This window comes from Takifugu flavidus, chromosome 17, assembly GCF_003711565.1.
Source record: "Takifugu flavidus isolate HTHZ2018 chromosome 17, ASM371156v2, whole genome shotgun sequence".
Classification (NCBI taxonomy): domain Eukaryota; kingdom Metazoa; phylum Chordata; class Actinopteri; order Tetraodontiformes; family Tetraodontidae; genus Takifugu; species Takifugu flavidus.
The window spans coordinates 1554105-1569277 of record NC_079536.1 but is presented as its reverse complement, the minus strand read 5'-3'; the positions used below and the strand labels follow the sequence as shown (position 1 = coordinate 1569277).

Genomic DNA, 15173 nt, shown 5'->3' with positions numbered 1-15173 from the left:
ATCAAAAATCAAAAGGGCTGCAATCAGTTTTTTATGACGGCTCAATCCCGTGTGGAGCGGAGAGCTTTTTCCCAGCATGCTCAGCGTCCAGAGATCAAAAGCAGAACTCGTTACAAGACGAGAACATGCTACAAATAAAACAGCCTGAGAAGCCCACATGTCTGAGAAAAATAGAATCTGGAAAAGCCTCTTAGAATTATTTATGGGCGGGTTTCCTTTAAAGTCAGAATTACATCAAAAGTGATGTAGAACGGAGACAGGAGCGAAATCACCTGTTAGGATAAGCCACGCCCCCTCCGGTGAGCACAGGCTCGGACTGGATTCCCTTTTATCACCACCGATCCACCTGGTTCGGATCGACTGAGTCCAGCCGATCGAGTCGGAGCGCCGACAAACGAGGCTTCAAACTTTGGGTCACTTCACCAAAGACGGCGCTCGCGGATCCGAGGAGATGAAACAAAGACACGACTTTCATGTTTGTCTACATCAAAGCCAACACCGAGAAAGGTGCAGCAATCGCGCCCGTTTCCTCCTCCGAGCAGGAACAGGAAGCTGCTGTGTCCGTGTGAAGACTGGACTCAACAGACAACGAGTGCGCATCAAAACAGCCGCGTTTTAACGGTTCCGACAGCTGAGAGACAGCGAAGACCATCGCTCGCCAAAACACGGCAGCATACGGACAAAATAAAGGGGTCGTTACACAAAAGGAGCAGAAGAGCTGCTCACAGCTGCCAGACATTACAGCGCGTTGTTGATGTTGATCAGACAGAAAGAAACATGCAGGAACGCCAACAACAACACAACAACGATAAAGTGTCGGCAGAAGACTTTTTCCCCTTCAGGACAGTTTGTCAAAGGTTCTGGAGAAGCAGCACCAACACGCCGATGACAGAACAGACAATCGCTACTTTAATTACTCATCTTCAATTGTCCATTAAACAGGCAAAAGCTGATAAACATCTGAGGAATTTAGCGGCAGCTAGCAGCAGTTAGTAGCTAGCTTAAAAATGAGGAAACTCCCAACGTTCGGTTGCTGTTGCAGCTTCATACATTGTTTTTTCATGAGATGTTCAGTCCTACCTTAGCCTTTCCAGAACTTTGTAAAAACACTAAATCACTTTGAGAAGAAGATTTTTTTTTTTCTGCCTGAACCAAAAATTTCAAGTCCTGGGTTTTTTTTTTTCTCCTCCTTGCTAAAGAATGTCTGGTTCAGAGACGTGTGGCTGATGACTAAAATACATCACCACCAATCTGGACACCAACTGTAGAGCAGCGAACATGGAAGGAGGAAGAATTAGAGGGGCTACGGTGCGTGGTTGTGTGAAGGTGGTGAGCAGACGCGGCCGAGCGAACACCGGGGGGGTAAAAAGCTCACAATGTTGCCCAGAACCCAGAGAAACTTCTGCTGGTCGCTGATTTAAGGAAAACATCAGGTGCGTCTGCAACACCAGAGGAGACAAACGCAGCAATGTGACGCCGAGGGTGTATTAAACATGTGTGGCTGTGCGCGACCCCGTGGAGGCCCGACTTCCTCCCCCCGACTCCAGAACGGCTCGTTAATCACCTGGTGCCGAGATGATCATTTCTAACGAAAACAGAGGAGCCGGGAGCGAAAACAAATCGGTGAGAACTTGGAAGAAAAGCCTGGGCACGGGGGAATTCATGTTACCATCGTGATTAAAGGTCATATTGTTCAGTTCTTCCTGACAGCCAGCGAGCGAGCGAGAGAGGGAGGGAGGGAGGGAGGGGACGGGGGAGAAACGAGGGAGGGCGACAGCAATTTGCAGGGAAGTGGAGAGGAGGGAGCATGGGAGGCGAGATTGCAAGATGGAGGGAGGACAGAGAAAAGATTAGTGAAGAGAGAAAAAATAACGTGGGCCTCAAATCATCAAGGACACTTCTGAATCATACACACGCACACACATTCTTGCTCTTCTATCTTTAGCAGGACTTGTTTACCAGCTCTTTACGCTAACCATGACCGTTACAAATAACCCCCAACCCTGACCCTAACCTAAACCCAGTCCTAAATTTGACCTTTAAACCATGTCTTAACCCTCAAGCCACCCTTTGAGGTTGTGAGGACCACCCAAAATGTCCCCACTTTGCTAGTAGAATTAGTATTTTTGTATATGTAGCAGTACAAGAACACACACACAAACATTAATACTTGATATAATTTTGAGAATCTTTGATAACCTGAATCTATTTATAAAATGCATAAATATATATATAAAAGACTTTTTAATCTTAAAAAACAGTGATTCTCTCATATTTGTAAGAGGGGATTTCTGGGAAACTCAAAGTTTAGTCTAACGGATGATGACGATGCAAAAACGTAGCAGATGACCTCTGACTATCAAAACCAGCAACTCCTCTCGCAGCCTGAAAAGCTGAAATCTATTCATAAAATTGGTTTCTCACGGCCTCTGGGTGTCAGGACTGTGTATTTGTTATTTTGAGATGTCTATAACTTTAAAGGCACTTCAGCTAGTGGTGCATCTATTAATCCACATTTTCTCTTGTCTCACTCCAGGATTTTCCACATCATATCCCATCAACATTATATGAGCTGATCTAAAGATGCATTCCAGGACCCCTTAACCAGAAATTTATACCAGCTGAACGTGGACCATCTGGACGTGTTTTCAACTTTCTGCCAATGACACATCCCAGGTACTCTGGGGCATCTCGGAATTTTACGTTACCACCAAATTTTACGTTATAATCAAATTAGTTTAGGGGATCAGTGATGACGGGGGCGTACTGGGGCAGGAGAGTCAGTGGCGAGTGTTGAACTGGGCGGTCGGACACATGAGAAATGTCATGGCCTTCATTTACCCGCCTTAGCCTGGCTTTTCTTTCAAATATACGTGGGTTAAGAGTTCTGGGGGTCCCCGTTCATACTGGGAAACACAACAAAATGGAGGAGATGTTCACGAAGCATCCCAGGAATTCTAACGAACTGGGCAGCATCTGTTCACCCATCAATGCGTCGGAGATGTTTGGAGCTCAGCGGAACTGGAGAAGATCCAGATATCACATGACCACGTCCAGTTAAACCAGTGCAAGAAAACAGATCTAACAGCTTCAAAGTGCCCAAGAGATTTACCTGACAACTGGTGTTGGACCCAAAAGAAAGGTGAATCCTGACAGGTTTCCATTCAGCCTACAAGCAACTTTTCCACTGAGTGTGTGTGCGTGCGCACGCACATGCACGTGTGCACGCACACGCACGTGTACCTGCCTGGATGAGCACTCACAGAGGCTGCCTTTAATTTAGAGCGCGACTCCCCACTTTGCTCTTCCTTCCTGAGTAATGCGTAGACTAATCCACACATCTATAAGTCTTAACTGACCAACGTTTTATTGTTAATTGCGATTTATTGCTTTTTTATTTCCAGTGTTTTGACAGCGGTGATAGAAAGGGGTAACTGACACCAGCTGAGTCCAGAACCTTTCCTGCTTCTTCTTCTCAACGCAAACCTGACATTTATGATGATTTCGGAATTGTCAAACAACCCCCGGAACGTTAATTACTCCTGTAAAACATCTACATGTTGGATGGCGTAATCGCTGACTGATCCCGTGGTAACTTTCATTCCACGCACACACGCTTTCTCAAACTAAAAAAAAAAGTGCTTTGTGGCCAGCAAAGACGAGAAAAGAGAAGGACAGATATGAAAAGAATTAGGGAGTTAAGAAACGTCAGAAATGGGAGCAGTTTGGAGGGCCACTGTGGAGCGAGGGGGGGGCTGCGGGGGAGTCAGTCAGTTTTGGTCGTATCAAATTTAGGCCAACGTTCAGAAAAAGCCTGTAGAAACACAAAGAAAAGGCTCAGAATGTTAAAATAGAGCTTCTCATTAGGCTGCCGGGGGGGTGGAACCTAAGGATATTTAGGTTTGTCTGTGAGGATGCTCGTGCCCTGGACGTGCACGTCGGCTCTGTCCCACACGGAGAGCTCCGTTACCCCCAGCAGCTCCGGGCGCAGCGGCGCCGCGCCGCGCACCGGATCCTCCCGGGGGAAGCTGGGGCGTAGCAGGCAGATTGAGGCCAGATGTTGCAGATGCAAGAACAAGCGGAGGAGACGGAGGTCCGTTCATAGGCCCGGTCCAACACGCCGCCCAGCAGGGCGCGGACAAGGAGCGAAGGAGCGCACGGCCCAGCGCCGATTCATCCGCCACTTTCTTAAACTTTTCCAAAACAACCAACAAATGTGTCCATTTCCGACCCGCAGACGCCTCGTTATCAAAACATTAGCAATAATCTGACCTTTGGATCCTGGTAGTGACGAACCGGGCCTTCAGGGGGGCGCCTGACATCACTCCTGTTGCTCCATGAAGGTCATTCTTCCTGTGTGTGTCTACCCCGAGGTGAACTGGTGACCTGTCCCCGGGGGGTCCTCGCTCTGCCTCAGTGGTGGCGCGGTAATGGTTCCAGCTGCCTCCAGACTGGGAGTGAACGGTGGTTCATGGAGATGGACGCGGCTACATGTCTGCACACAGAGAAATAATAAGAAATAAAGAACCAAAGACCTTCGGGGACAAGCTGAGCGACAGTGGAAGTGTCTGTTATTCCACCTGGAGTTTTTCGGATTGTGGATTTATGTCAGACTTGAGTTTATTTAAAGTCCCGAGGAGACTCTTCGAGGCACCGGGAGGGCCGCGCGTGCCAGCGCGCAGACTTGTGAGGTACAACATGTTTTCACCGTGAGGGTAGATCCGCCGCGCAGATACGGAACTTCCACAATAAACTGGGCCTATCAGTGTTTTTCCAGCGCAGGAATGAAACAATAAAGTCTCCAGGAGAAAATCAGAGGGGAGAGGTGCTCGCTCTTGTCGTCCGGGCCCGCCTCCTCCTCCTCCTCCTCCCCCCCCCGGCTGCGGGGAGGGTAAAAGTCGAGGACTCCTCTCTCTCTGCCATTGTTTCAGTTCTGGAAGTCAGGGCGCGGGGACGAGACGGTCGGGTGCGGGACGGCGGCGCTGTCGTCATGACGGGCTCCGGTCCGAGGCTCGGGGTCCTGCTGCTGCTCGCGGTGCTGCTGCAGACTGTGGTCGTCACCATCACCGTGCTGCACTTCAGCGCCGCGCTCAACTCGGTAAGGTCGCGATGTGGGTTCGGAACCGGAGACGCAGCGCGCGCAAGGTCCTCCAGGATCTCTGACAGATTCCTCTGTTGGACCGGGGGGGGGCGACCAACCGCAGAGTAGCTTTCAAAGCCTCAAATCGACACACGCTGACTTTCGTTTCCTCTGCATCTCGACAAGGAGGCGCGCGCGTTTTATTATGATGAGCTGTAATTATCGGGCAGCGATCCGTGTGCGTGCCTGTGCGCGTCCTGGGCTTTAGCTCACCTGGATCCGGTCCAGCCTGACGCGCAGGCCGTGTTTACAGGAGCCGATCTTCAAACCAAATCAGCTGAGGAGGAAATAGGATTTACTGGTAGTTGATGCGCGCCGATCACGCGCTTCATATCTAGAATTGTCATTGATGATATTGGGGTTTTTTTTTTTCCATCCACGCAATTAAGAATCAGGAAAGAGAACTTTAACACCTGTGTGCTAACAAGCTAATATAAACAGTGGAGTCCAAAACACCTGTAGAGGAGGAAACCGAGTTAAACAAGCACTTATAGGCCTCCTGACACTGATTTGGTGGGTGTTTAAATGCACACGCACGCGGTTTACCTCCGGAACCGTGACCCAGCGAGGCTCTCCTCCTTTTCTTCTGTCTTGGTCCAGATCACAGAGTTGTTCGCGAGGAGCAGCGTTTCTTGCCTGACGGGGGTCGAGCTGCAGGGCGTCACGGCCGAACGGGGGGGTCCCTGCTGGCAGGTCACTCAGCAGCTTCACCTGCTCATCGAGAAGGTAACGTCCCCTCAAAGTTCTGCAAAGTTCTGCAACCCAACAGTCTGGACCCGGTCTGACACGGAACCACCCATGAAGCGGTTTCAGCCTTCGTCGATCCGCATTAATGACTGATTATTTGGCCCTGAACTCTGTGATCTGCGCTGGATCAGAATCCCCCCACCCACTGGAGTTTAGAGAACACACACACACACACACACACACACACACACACACACACACACACACACACACACACACACACACACACGCACGCACCGCAGCCAACAGATGACAAACGGCGTTATTTCACATTTTTGTGGCCGTGGCGGAAAGTTCAAGGAAAAAGACTGAAAACAAGAATGTAGATCGACCAGGAAACAAACTCTGCTCAGATTAACCGGAGAGTTTAATCGAGAGCAACCGACCATTCACAGCTACTGACGTCAGATAAAAATGCTTTAAGAATTAATTTAACTGGCTAATTCGTCGACAGCCGCCCCAGTTAAACTTGAGCTTCGGACTTTTGACTTTCCACTTGTTGTGAGCAGAGAAATCAGAGACTGGAAACAGGCTGTAAACGGTGATCTGCTGGGTCGACAGGTGCGGCAGGTTGGCTGGTGGAGCCTACATTACCCACAATGCAACCCGACATTCAAATGTCTAAAAATAACGCTGTTTAAAAAAAAAAATAATATAAAATTGTTCTTTTCTACAGCATAAATCACAAGAAAAACGTTAAAGTTACGCTTGAAAACCTTTTGAGCTTTCAATTAAATTCAATGACATTAAACGGAAAAATTTTAATGGTCAAATTTAAAATTTAAGTGAAAAAATGTGTTAGTTGGGATTTCTAAAATCCAGATTCTTGCTGGTCTTCTGTACGGCTGACCTCAGATCTGAACAGGAGAAAAATGCTGATCGGCTGCAAACAAAGAACTCCTTTATAGCTGAAGAAGAGATGTGATCTTGTGTGGTTTCATTAGGGCTGGAATGCCTTTACCTGCTCTCACACACACGCACGCACGCACACACGCACCAAGCTCGATCGACTTACATTTACAAATTTTTTTTGTCAACCTCAGAATGTTCCGGGTATCGAGAGCCCAGGAAATTTTACTGATTTCTTCTTCCCACTCAGAAGCCCGTGTCATCATTCCTGACTGTTTTTAACCCCAAACGATTGCAGAAATAATGGGTAGAAAAGCTTTAGTTTGGCCCGAACGTTAATTCTTCTTGATCTGTGATGCAGATGTATTAAATCCACAGATAAATGTGTCAATTTGTTAGCCAAAATGACCTCCTGAAATCATCCAGATCCAACGTTTAGTCATGACTTCCAGCTGCGCTGATTGAATGCAGGTACACTAAATCCAGCCCATAAATTTGTTTACTCCTGTCGCAGATCTTTGGGTCATTACTGAAGCTGTAAAAGCAGAACTTTAAATGGGAATCGTTAATCTTTGCAGCCGATCCGGGCAACAACAGAGAACTAATCCCAGTCAAACATACGATATTTGTTATCTATCGAACGCCTTCTTTTATAATCCGCTTCCTCCCGGCTCAGAATGTCTGTTTTTTACAGCCAATTATATTTAAGTGCCTGGAAACAAAGTGAACTGACGTAAACACGGGCTTCGGCTAACGAAAGCGGTTCTCACGCGTTTGATGGCAGGATTAACATTCTCTGCTCTTCGTCCCGCAGTCTTTGTCAGAGCGGTTCCAGAGGCAGATCTCCTCTGCAGTAAGAGGTGAGATGTCAGATTTAGACGTTAGATTTGGGATTCAGTCTCCCCATTTCCTGGGCTTCTCGCCTCCAGATGAAGTGTCGCGGGTTTTGCCCTCCCTCGTGATGGTGGACCGAGGTTCTCCTCGCCCCAAAGTGGCGGCTCACGTCACGGGCAGCTTTGTGCCTCAGCTGGACGGAGAGGGAAGAGGTGAGTTCTAAACTCCGCGGATCTCCGCTGGGCTTTACGGGGCCCTGACGTTGGTTTTCCTCCCTCTGCAGCTCCCGCCTCCGCTGGGCGTCGCGTTCAAGGTCAGAAGATCCTGTGGTGGGAGGGGCAAAAAGGTCTGGCCTTCCTGCAGGATGTGCAGCTGGTGGACGGGGAGCTGGTGGTGCCGTGGCCCGGCCTCTACTACGTCTACGCCCAGACCTACTTCAGACACACGCACTCGCTGGAGGAGACGGAGGAGGAGGGGGAAGTGGAGGGGGACAGAGGGCGACCGCTGCTGCAGTACGTGTATAAAAAGGTGAGCATTTGTTCCATTTAACTATTATAGATCTTTACTTGTTCGTTTGCTTTATTTGGTGAGAACATCCAGACTCGCCTGTCTGTTTGCCACCAGGTGAACTCCTACCCAGTTCCAATCCTGCTGATGAAAACAAGCCAAACCTCCTGCTGGTCCCGGGGATCCCAGTTCTCTCTGCACTCCGCCCACCAGGGGGGGCTGTTCCCGCTCGGGAGCGGCGACCGCCTCTTTGTGACTGTGACCAACGCCACCGCTGTGGACATGGACGAGAAGAGCAGCTTCTTCGGGGCGTTTCTGGTCAGCTAGGTGTGTCGATCTGGGGCAAACGGACAGGTCAGACCACGTTTCTAACCTTTAAACACAGACTGCTGTCATTCATCAACGGAATCCAGCTGTGACTCCAGGAAAAATACCTGTTCTAATCTCATCAAAGGAAGGATTGGATCTTTTATTTTTTTTTACCAGTTTTTGAAGGTAAAGAAGATATTTGTGGCTGCATCCATTAGCTGATCTTCAATTTCTCTTCACGGCCACATCTTTCGCCTAAATATTCTGCTCCGCGCCGATGAAAAATAATCCTGCGGTGAAAAATTGGAGTGCTTTCTGAGATCAAACCTTAATCAAATCACAGCTGAGCTGTCGAGACCCTTCAGAAAGATCCCAGGAAAGATGTTCCATGCAGATCTGGACTCGATTATAAACGACGAGCCACCACAAGGACTCAGTGGTTTTCTCACTTTATTTTCCCATTAGTTCCACTTTCGCAGAGCGTTTTAATCCCCGTCCGGAACACTGCCCCCTAGAGGAGGAGGACGGCGCAGCGATCGGAAATCTTGTTAACTGCTTAAGTTTTTCCAGTAAACGCCGGGTTTTTATTCTGTTGTTGTTACAAAGATGTAAATATTCTGTCGAATTTTATATTTTTTCACTTTGCAAATTTTGGACCTGCAGAAGAATCATTTCCCCTCCACACAGGAAAGTCATTTGTGTCTAAATCCTCCATGAATACATGATTGAGGTTGTAAATTAAAAAAAACAAAAAAACACCTCCAGTTGATTAACTTCATATAGAAAGTTGAAATAAAACTATTGGAACTTACTGTTTAATTTCTGGCTGCATGAGATTTGTCGTGAAAACTGGGCCAGTTGAGAGAGGATCCAGATGTTGAAAAGCAGCCCCCGCTGCCTGAACATCCACCTGCAGGCAGCATCTGCAGACCTGAGACCGGCAAAACACACAGACATGGTTCCGAGAATGGACCGGTTGATCTTTGGAGAGGTTCTGAAATTTACTGCACAGAAAAATGGAAAGATCAACATTTCGGTGGCCTCTAACCACAGGGCGAGAGCAGGCACTGCCCTCTAGTGGTCAACCTCTGTACTGCAGGAACAACCCAGAAGAAAATAATCACACAGCACTCGTAGATTTCTCATTTTCTTTTTTGTGGAAATATGTTACAGTTATATTACATTTCTTTAAATGCCCAGAGGGAGAACAAAAAAAAACCAACATTTAGAGACATTGAAAAACAAACACCGAGAATGAGACGGCAGCAGAACTGGGAGAGAACCGGAGCCTGGAACAGACTTGATGGGCAGCCGTGTGCAGAGCCGGAGCCCAACATGTGACCGCTGTTACAAGACGTCCAATAAATACTGCAGATGCCGTGATTCTAACATGATGAACAGAAAGAAAAACAAAAGGAACAGGTGTGCTCTTCTCGAGTCAACGTCGTGTTTAGCAGCATGTACGTAGCTTCCAGATAAAAGAAACAAAAAAAACGAGGCGTAGACGGCAGTCGACCAGAACATTTGAACACAGCACAGACTTTAACTAATCACCCCTGCTGATAAGGCAAATTAATCGTCTCCAAATCCTGAAAAAAGTGCCCCTAGTGTCGGGTGGGGGGTGTGTAGCTGAGCAGATACCTCGCTTGTCATGGATTCCGTGGAAAAACGTGTGGCTTTGGGCCGGTCGTGCACTCCAACAGCGGGGTTTTGGTCCCGTTTCACTGTTCTGATTGTATTCTTAATTCAACGGCACGTGTAAAAATGTTCTGGCTGAACGCATCTGCACCAGCTTTCATTGGTCGTTAACTTATAAAACTTCTTCTTTAATGGAAAAGAGATGGCTCCATGTACAAAATGTGTTCTGTTTTATATAAATTACAACAGTCTCTGATGAAAATGACATCTCTGTTCCTGCCATTATACCATCCGCCTCCAAACGCTCCCCTCACACGCTCACACGCCCACGCACACGTGCGCCCACGCGGGCGGATGTGTGACCGCGGCCGACCTCCCCGCGTGAGCCGCACCACACACGACCCGGGTGACAAAACTGAAAAGAAATCTCTGCACATACAGTAACGCTACATCGCCTCTCTGTTCCCGCTTCCTTTCTGCATTTGCATGCAAGACCACAAGCACGGTGCAGTTCCGGGCGGCTAGCGGACCAGCGCCCGTCACTGTAGCTGCCTTGTTCTGGCTCCGCCCCCGCGGGTCCCGGCCACGCCCCGGCTGGAGGAGCTGTCGGGGCGAGGAATGTGCGCCGCGAACCGGCTAACGGACCTCAGCAGTCGAACCGCATCTCCAGTGAGTCGTCGAAGGCCCTGCTGTCGTGTCCCGCGCCCGACAAAAAGGTGGCCGTGACCGGCGCCCCCGTCGCCGTGGTGACGTTGAGAAGGGTGCCCCCCGGGGAGCTGGTGGCTGGACCTCGGAGCGCGGCCGCCGTGATACTGGTGAGGTTGATGCCCAGCGTGAGGCGAGTCTGCTCCAGGGCTTTCTCGGGGACAGCGAAGGCCTCCAGCTTCTTCTCTCCGTTGGCCATGTAGGAGTTCTGACACCCGCGGCAGATACAGTCCAGACACGCCTGAACAAAACAGCCACGATCAGAGGACAGAACATTCTACGCTTGGTTAAACGGCCCCTTTGACTATCAGCAACTTTCCTTACCTTCCTATTTGAGTAACAGGGGCAGCGCTGCCCCCTACAGGTCAGAACGGAGGGATTCTGCGTGGCCCGTCCACACTTGCAGCCCTTTTTCTCCACGGGCTTCTTGTACTGTGGTTTCGAGGGGCTCGGCGGGTGGGTCAGCGGGTGAGTATGAGGGTGTGACGGTACTCTGTCACGAGGTTGTGCACGTGCCTTCGGAGCCCCCTGCCTCGCTTTGGTGTAAGCCTTCTTGGGAGCCCCGTGATGGTCCACAGTCTTTTTCAGAGATTTGTTGGAGACAAGCACGGTCTTGCCAACCTTAGGGGGGCCACCATTTGGCACGGGGGCCAGGTGAGGTTGGGGAGTGGCTGCAGGGTATTTAGGCTCCTGTCTGCTGGTGGCTGTGGGGTTGGGGTTATGAGGGGAGCTGATGGCCCCAAGGGGGCGCCCTCGCAACAGGCTGGAGATGGGGAGCGGCTGCACCTTCTCGCTGTCGCTTTCCGAGTGAGAGCGTTTTCGGTGGTAGCGGGGGGGATTGTGAGGTATCGCTGGGGAGGGTTGTGGGGGCGCATGCGATGTGGGCTGTGTGTGAGGCTGCAGGAGGTGGGGGCTGTTTCCGGTTAGGAGGGAGGGAATGAGGTGGGAAGAGTCAGTTGGGCATTGCGGCCCGTTGAGGCTGGACTGATGCATAGATGGCGGGCAGTCTGCGTGGGGGCACGGCTCGGGTTCGGCGTCCGTCTCCAGCGTCCTGAGCACCTCCTCGACACTTAACAACAACGGACCCCCGCCGTGTTTTAAGTCATCCCCAAATGCGCTGATGTCACAGAGCCCGACGTCCCCGGTGCCCGTGACACTCACGCAAACAGGAATCTCCTCGGAAAACCTCTCCTGTTTCACTATTCCCCCGCCCGTTTCTATGGTGATGTGCTGCAAAGAGTCCGAACTGACCAGGCCGTTACAGCCGTGGAGCCCATTCACGCTGATAGAGCCCGGCTCCTCCACCTTGAGCTCCTTCGTGAGAGGAACATCATCAGTCTGACACACAGTGGAGGTGGAGGCGGGCTGCAGCGGGCTTAGAGACTCGGAATCGTCCTCTGCTTCTGTCTCGCCCTCCGCCAGTGTCTGGCCCTCGCTGAGGATGGCCTGGAGGTCCGGCGAGTTGCTGGCAGCACTGGCTACATGTGGAGCAAGCGGTGACTGAGTGATGTAAAGACAGAGCTTCCTGTAACAGTGGACCAGCAAAGAAAGCTGCCTGTTTTCTTCAAAGCGGGAATAGTCCTTACACCAGCTACAGGACGGCTTTAGCTGCATCCTCTGACCTTTACAGCCCCGGCATACGTAATGTTGACATGATGAGTCGGTGGGAGCGATGGGGTCCTGCAGCAGGTTACCTGAAAAGGCAAAAAAACACAGCTTTCACCGCGGCCGCGGATTAGGTACACAACACGTTAGCCCGGACGGCACGGTCTTGGTCGGTTCTGAAATCCGCTGGAGCCTCGACATTGTAAATGAGAAGGTGAAACAAAAACTAAACATTTAAAACCTGCGGCTTCTACATTTTTTTTTTTAAAATCTCTCAATAAATTCTTCCAGCTAATATTGGTAAACCAAGCGGTGCCTGGCGGTGTGCCAGGCTGGGCGACAACTGCCCTTTGAAGGGGCTTCCTTAGCAACGCTGGTTGCTAGGGAGTGCAGCTGCAAAAAGGTGCATTCATGAAAAACAAAAAACCCATTCTATACCGCCTATCTGATAAATCCATCACCAGCTGCAAAATGTCTACATTTATTCTGATGTACAAAGTGCCCGTGTATTGATTCGCCTTCACTGAATATTGGTGGGGAATCGATCAATATCACAAGCCTCTCTTTGGAAACACAGCAATGTGATTTTTCTACATATAAATCCGCACAAGCATCCACTCACGGCGGCTGAGTGATGATGAATTATGCACGTGTGTTCAATAAATCAAACGTGATGTTTATTTCGAGCTCGGTAACCGCAGCAAAAAGAAACAAGACACGCGTTGAAACGTTAAACACGTCTTTGCTTTCTTGGGCTACAGCTGTAGGTTTTCTGTTGTGCAGTGCCGCGTATAGCAGGCTCGTTAATAAACACTAGGGATGGTGAAAGACGCCCCTGTGCTGCCAAGCAACACGCAGAGGGGGTGTGTCACGGTGGGTGGGGCTTAGAATAATGACGCATTCACTGCACATCGGAGAGGACAGCTTTAGCATGAAAACATGCCCATCGTGTCAAAATGTACACCTGAGTTGAGGCTGCCAATGTGTCTATTTAAATGCTGCATTTTTATTACTATTCATAATCTATAGGTGGTCCAGTAAAAAGTTATATTGTTGAACGTCTTTGACAACGTGCCGGACAGCGACCGGGTGTCTGGAAATACCCACCGTGTTTGAAAGCACCATTTTAAGCGGTTCTGCCTCAGCTGCCAACTCCCGACAGAATAATTTATAGTCACAATAATGCACAAATCGAATCCACACTCACCGCACACCAGGCACGACAGGGACTGGCGGAAAAACGGCAGCAGCTTGCAGAGTTCTGCGAGAGCTCGGGGGTCTCTGGGGTCACACTGCAGCACCGAGCGGCTCGCAGACACATACAGGGAAGTCGCATTGACCGGGTTCATTTCAGCTGCCCTTCCCACGGCCCGGCTCCGGTAGATGAGAATATGTATGTTAAAAATCCAACGTCACGACGTAAAACAACAAGCTGAACGTCTGCACGGCTGCCCTGCTCTGTGTCTTCAAATCACAGGTTTTCTCTAAGGAGTCTGGTGGCTTGGAAGAGAGCATAGATGGACAGACAGAATTCAGTCCGCCGTCGATAAAACACACAAAAGCAGCATTTCCAAGTCGCATTTGCGGCTGCAGATCACATCCAATCCATCCCCGACGTGCCCAGACTGCTATAATAAAGCGTATTCACAGTCATACATATGAACACGGCTTACTCAGCGTCCGCTTAGTTTGTTCTCATGAAATCCTTGAGTTTGGATCACATAAAGCATCGTGGGTCGCCCTTTCCATCGGCTTGATACTACTTGCAGCTGGTTAACTAGCGGCGGCTCCAAAATTCAAACAGGGGCTTAAGTATTCGGTTTTCCAATGGTTTCTCCGGATAAATCCACAGTCCAGAGACAGGCTCATCCCGGGATTTCACGTCCATACTAAAGTTGGCATCACACAGTGCGTTTATTATTCCCCACCGAGGCTTCCCGGGCTCCTGCCTCACCCGGGGGTGCAGCCCCGGTTGGCTCGTTATGATTGTGTTATTGTTTGCGGAGATTCAAGGTGGACCGAAAACAAAACAGGCCGCCTCGGATTCGGGAGCAGCTCTTGGACAGAACCGCGGACGGCTGTATGATTTGAAACAGTCTATTTTAGTTGCGAGGGTGCGGCGGTGGTCACCGGACTGGAACGCTTCAGCGCTGAGCTCCGCCGTTTCTATCGACGTGAAGAAAAATAAACCAGGGGAAGCACCGGCTTCGCGTGATAGTGGCGGCCGCCGCAGCTATTCCGGGAAGCCGGCTACCAAAAGCAGGCCGCTGCCCTCTTCTCGCGATCAACGGGGGTCTCGTTCTCGGCTCAGCGGGAATGAAGCGGGGAAATCCAGGGTTCGGGAGAATTAATTTCCTCCCGCGGCCCTCGGTAGACGTCTGCAGCACCAGCGAAGACAGAAATTGATTTAAATCCCAATTTGACTGCGTTGTTGTCGTTAGCCACCGAGTGTTGCTCATAACTCCCGTCGTTTTCCTACACACATGTAAGGGGGCGCTGTTGCTCAAGTCTCGCGATAACTCGTAAGGCGGGCATTTAAAAAGCAATGACGTCCACGTAAAGTACAATAAAGTAAAAATGATGAACACATGGCAATACAAAAACAACCCCTCTACATAAACTACTACATCACACGCATGAACATTGTCAGAAACAGAGGGAACATGTCACAGACATGTATTTGAGAGCTTTGTGTGAGGAGTTCAAAGATTAAAGGTCAATGTTACTGAGATGGAAAACTAATGAATCTCGAATGGAAAATGAGTGATTGAATGATCTCAGACAACTGTCATTTCCAGGAATTTGCCTCGGTCATTAAAGTTACAAAAATAAAGAAACA

The 15173-nt window shown here is 49.7% G+C and overlaps 2 protein-coding genes across 2 annotated transcripts; one reads left to right on the top strand and one right to left on the bottom strand.

Annotated features, from left to right (window-relative positions):
* Positions 1-4916: 4916 nt before the first annotated feature.
* tnfsf10 (TNF superfamily member 10) lies at positions 4917-9205 on the top strand. Its single transcript, XM_057013394.1, has 6 exons — positions 4917-5098; positions 5741-5866; positions 7551-7596; positions 7666-7782; positions 7854-8098; positions 8195-9205. The coding sequence occupies exons 1-6, from the start codon at positions 4991-4993 to the stop codon at positions 8402-8404; spliced, it is 852 nt and encodes a 283-aa protein (XP_056869374.1). The 5' UTR covers positions 4917-4990; the 3' UTR covers positions 8405-9205.
* A 315-nt stretch (positions 9206-9520) lies between these two features.
* msl2b (MSL complex subunit 2b) lies at positions 9521-14804 on the bottom strand. Its single transcript, XM_057013390.1, has 3 exons — positions 13542-14804; positions 11054-12423; positions 9521-10970 (listed from the first exon to the last, which is right to left on the bottom strand). The coding sequence occupies exons 1-3, from the start codon at positions 13681-13683 to the stop codon at positions 10671-10673; spliced, it is 1812 nt and encodes a 603-aa protein (XP_056869370.1). The 5' UTR covers positions 13684-14804; the 3' UTR covers positions 9521-10670.
* Between the last annotated feature and the right edge of the window lie 369 nt (positions 14805-15173).

Bases quoted from the DNA above. Each gene is read 5' to 3' on its own strand.
- tnfsf10 (XM_057013394.1), top strand. From the start codon at position 4,991: ATGACGGGCTCCGGTCCGAGGCTCGGGGTCCTGCTGCTGCTCGCGGTG. The intron at 5,867-7,550 runs GTAACGTCCCCT...TTCGTCCCGCAG, and splicing joins TTCACCTGCTCATCGAGAAG to TCTTTGTCAGAGCGGTTCCA. The intron at 7,783-7,853 runs GTGAGTTCTAAA...CTCCCTCTGCAG, and splicing joins GCTGGACGGAGAGGGAAGAG to CTCCCGCCTCCGCTGGGCGT.
- msl2b (XM_057013390.1), bottom strand. From the start codon at position 13,683: ATGAACCCGGTCAATGCGACTTCCCTGTATGTGTCTGCGAGCCGCTCG. The intron at 12,424-13,541 runs GTGAGTGTGGAT...TTGCCTTTTCAG, and splicing joins CCTGTCGTGCCTGGTGTGCG to GTAACCTGCTGCAGGACCCC. The intron at 10,971-11,053 runs GTAAGGAAAGTT...TGTTTTGTTCAG, and splicing joins CCTGTTACTCAAATAGGAAG to GCGTGTCTGGACTGTATCTG.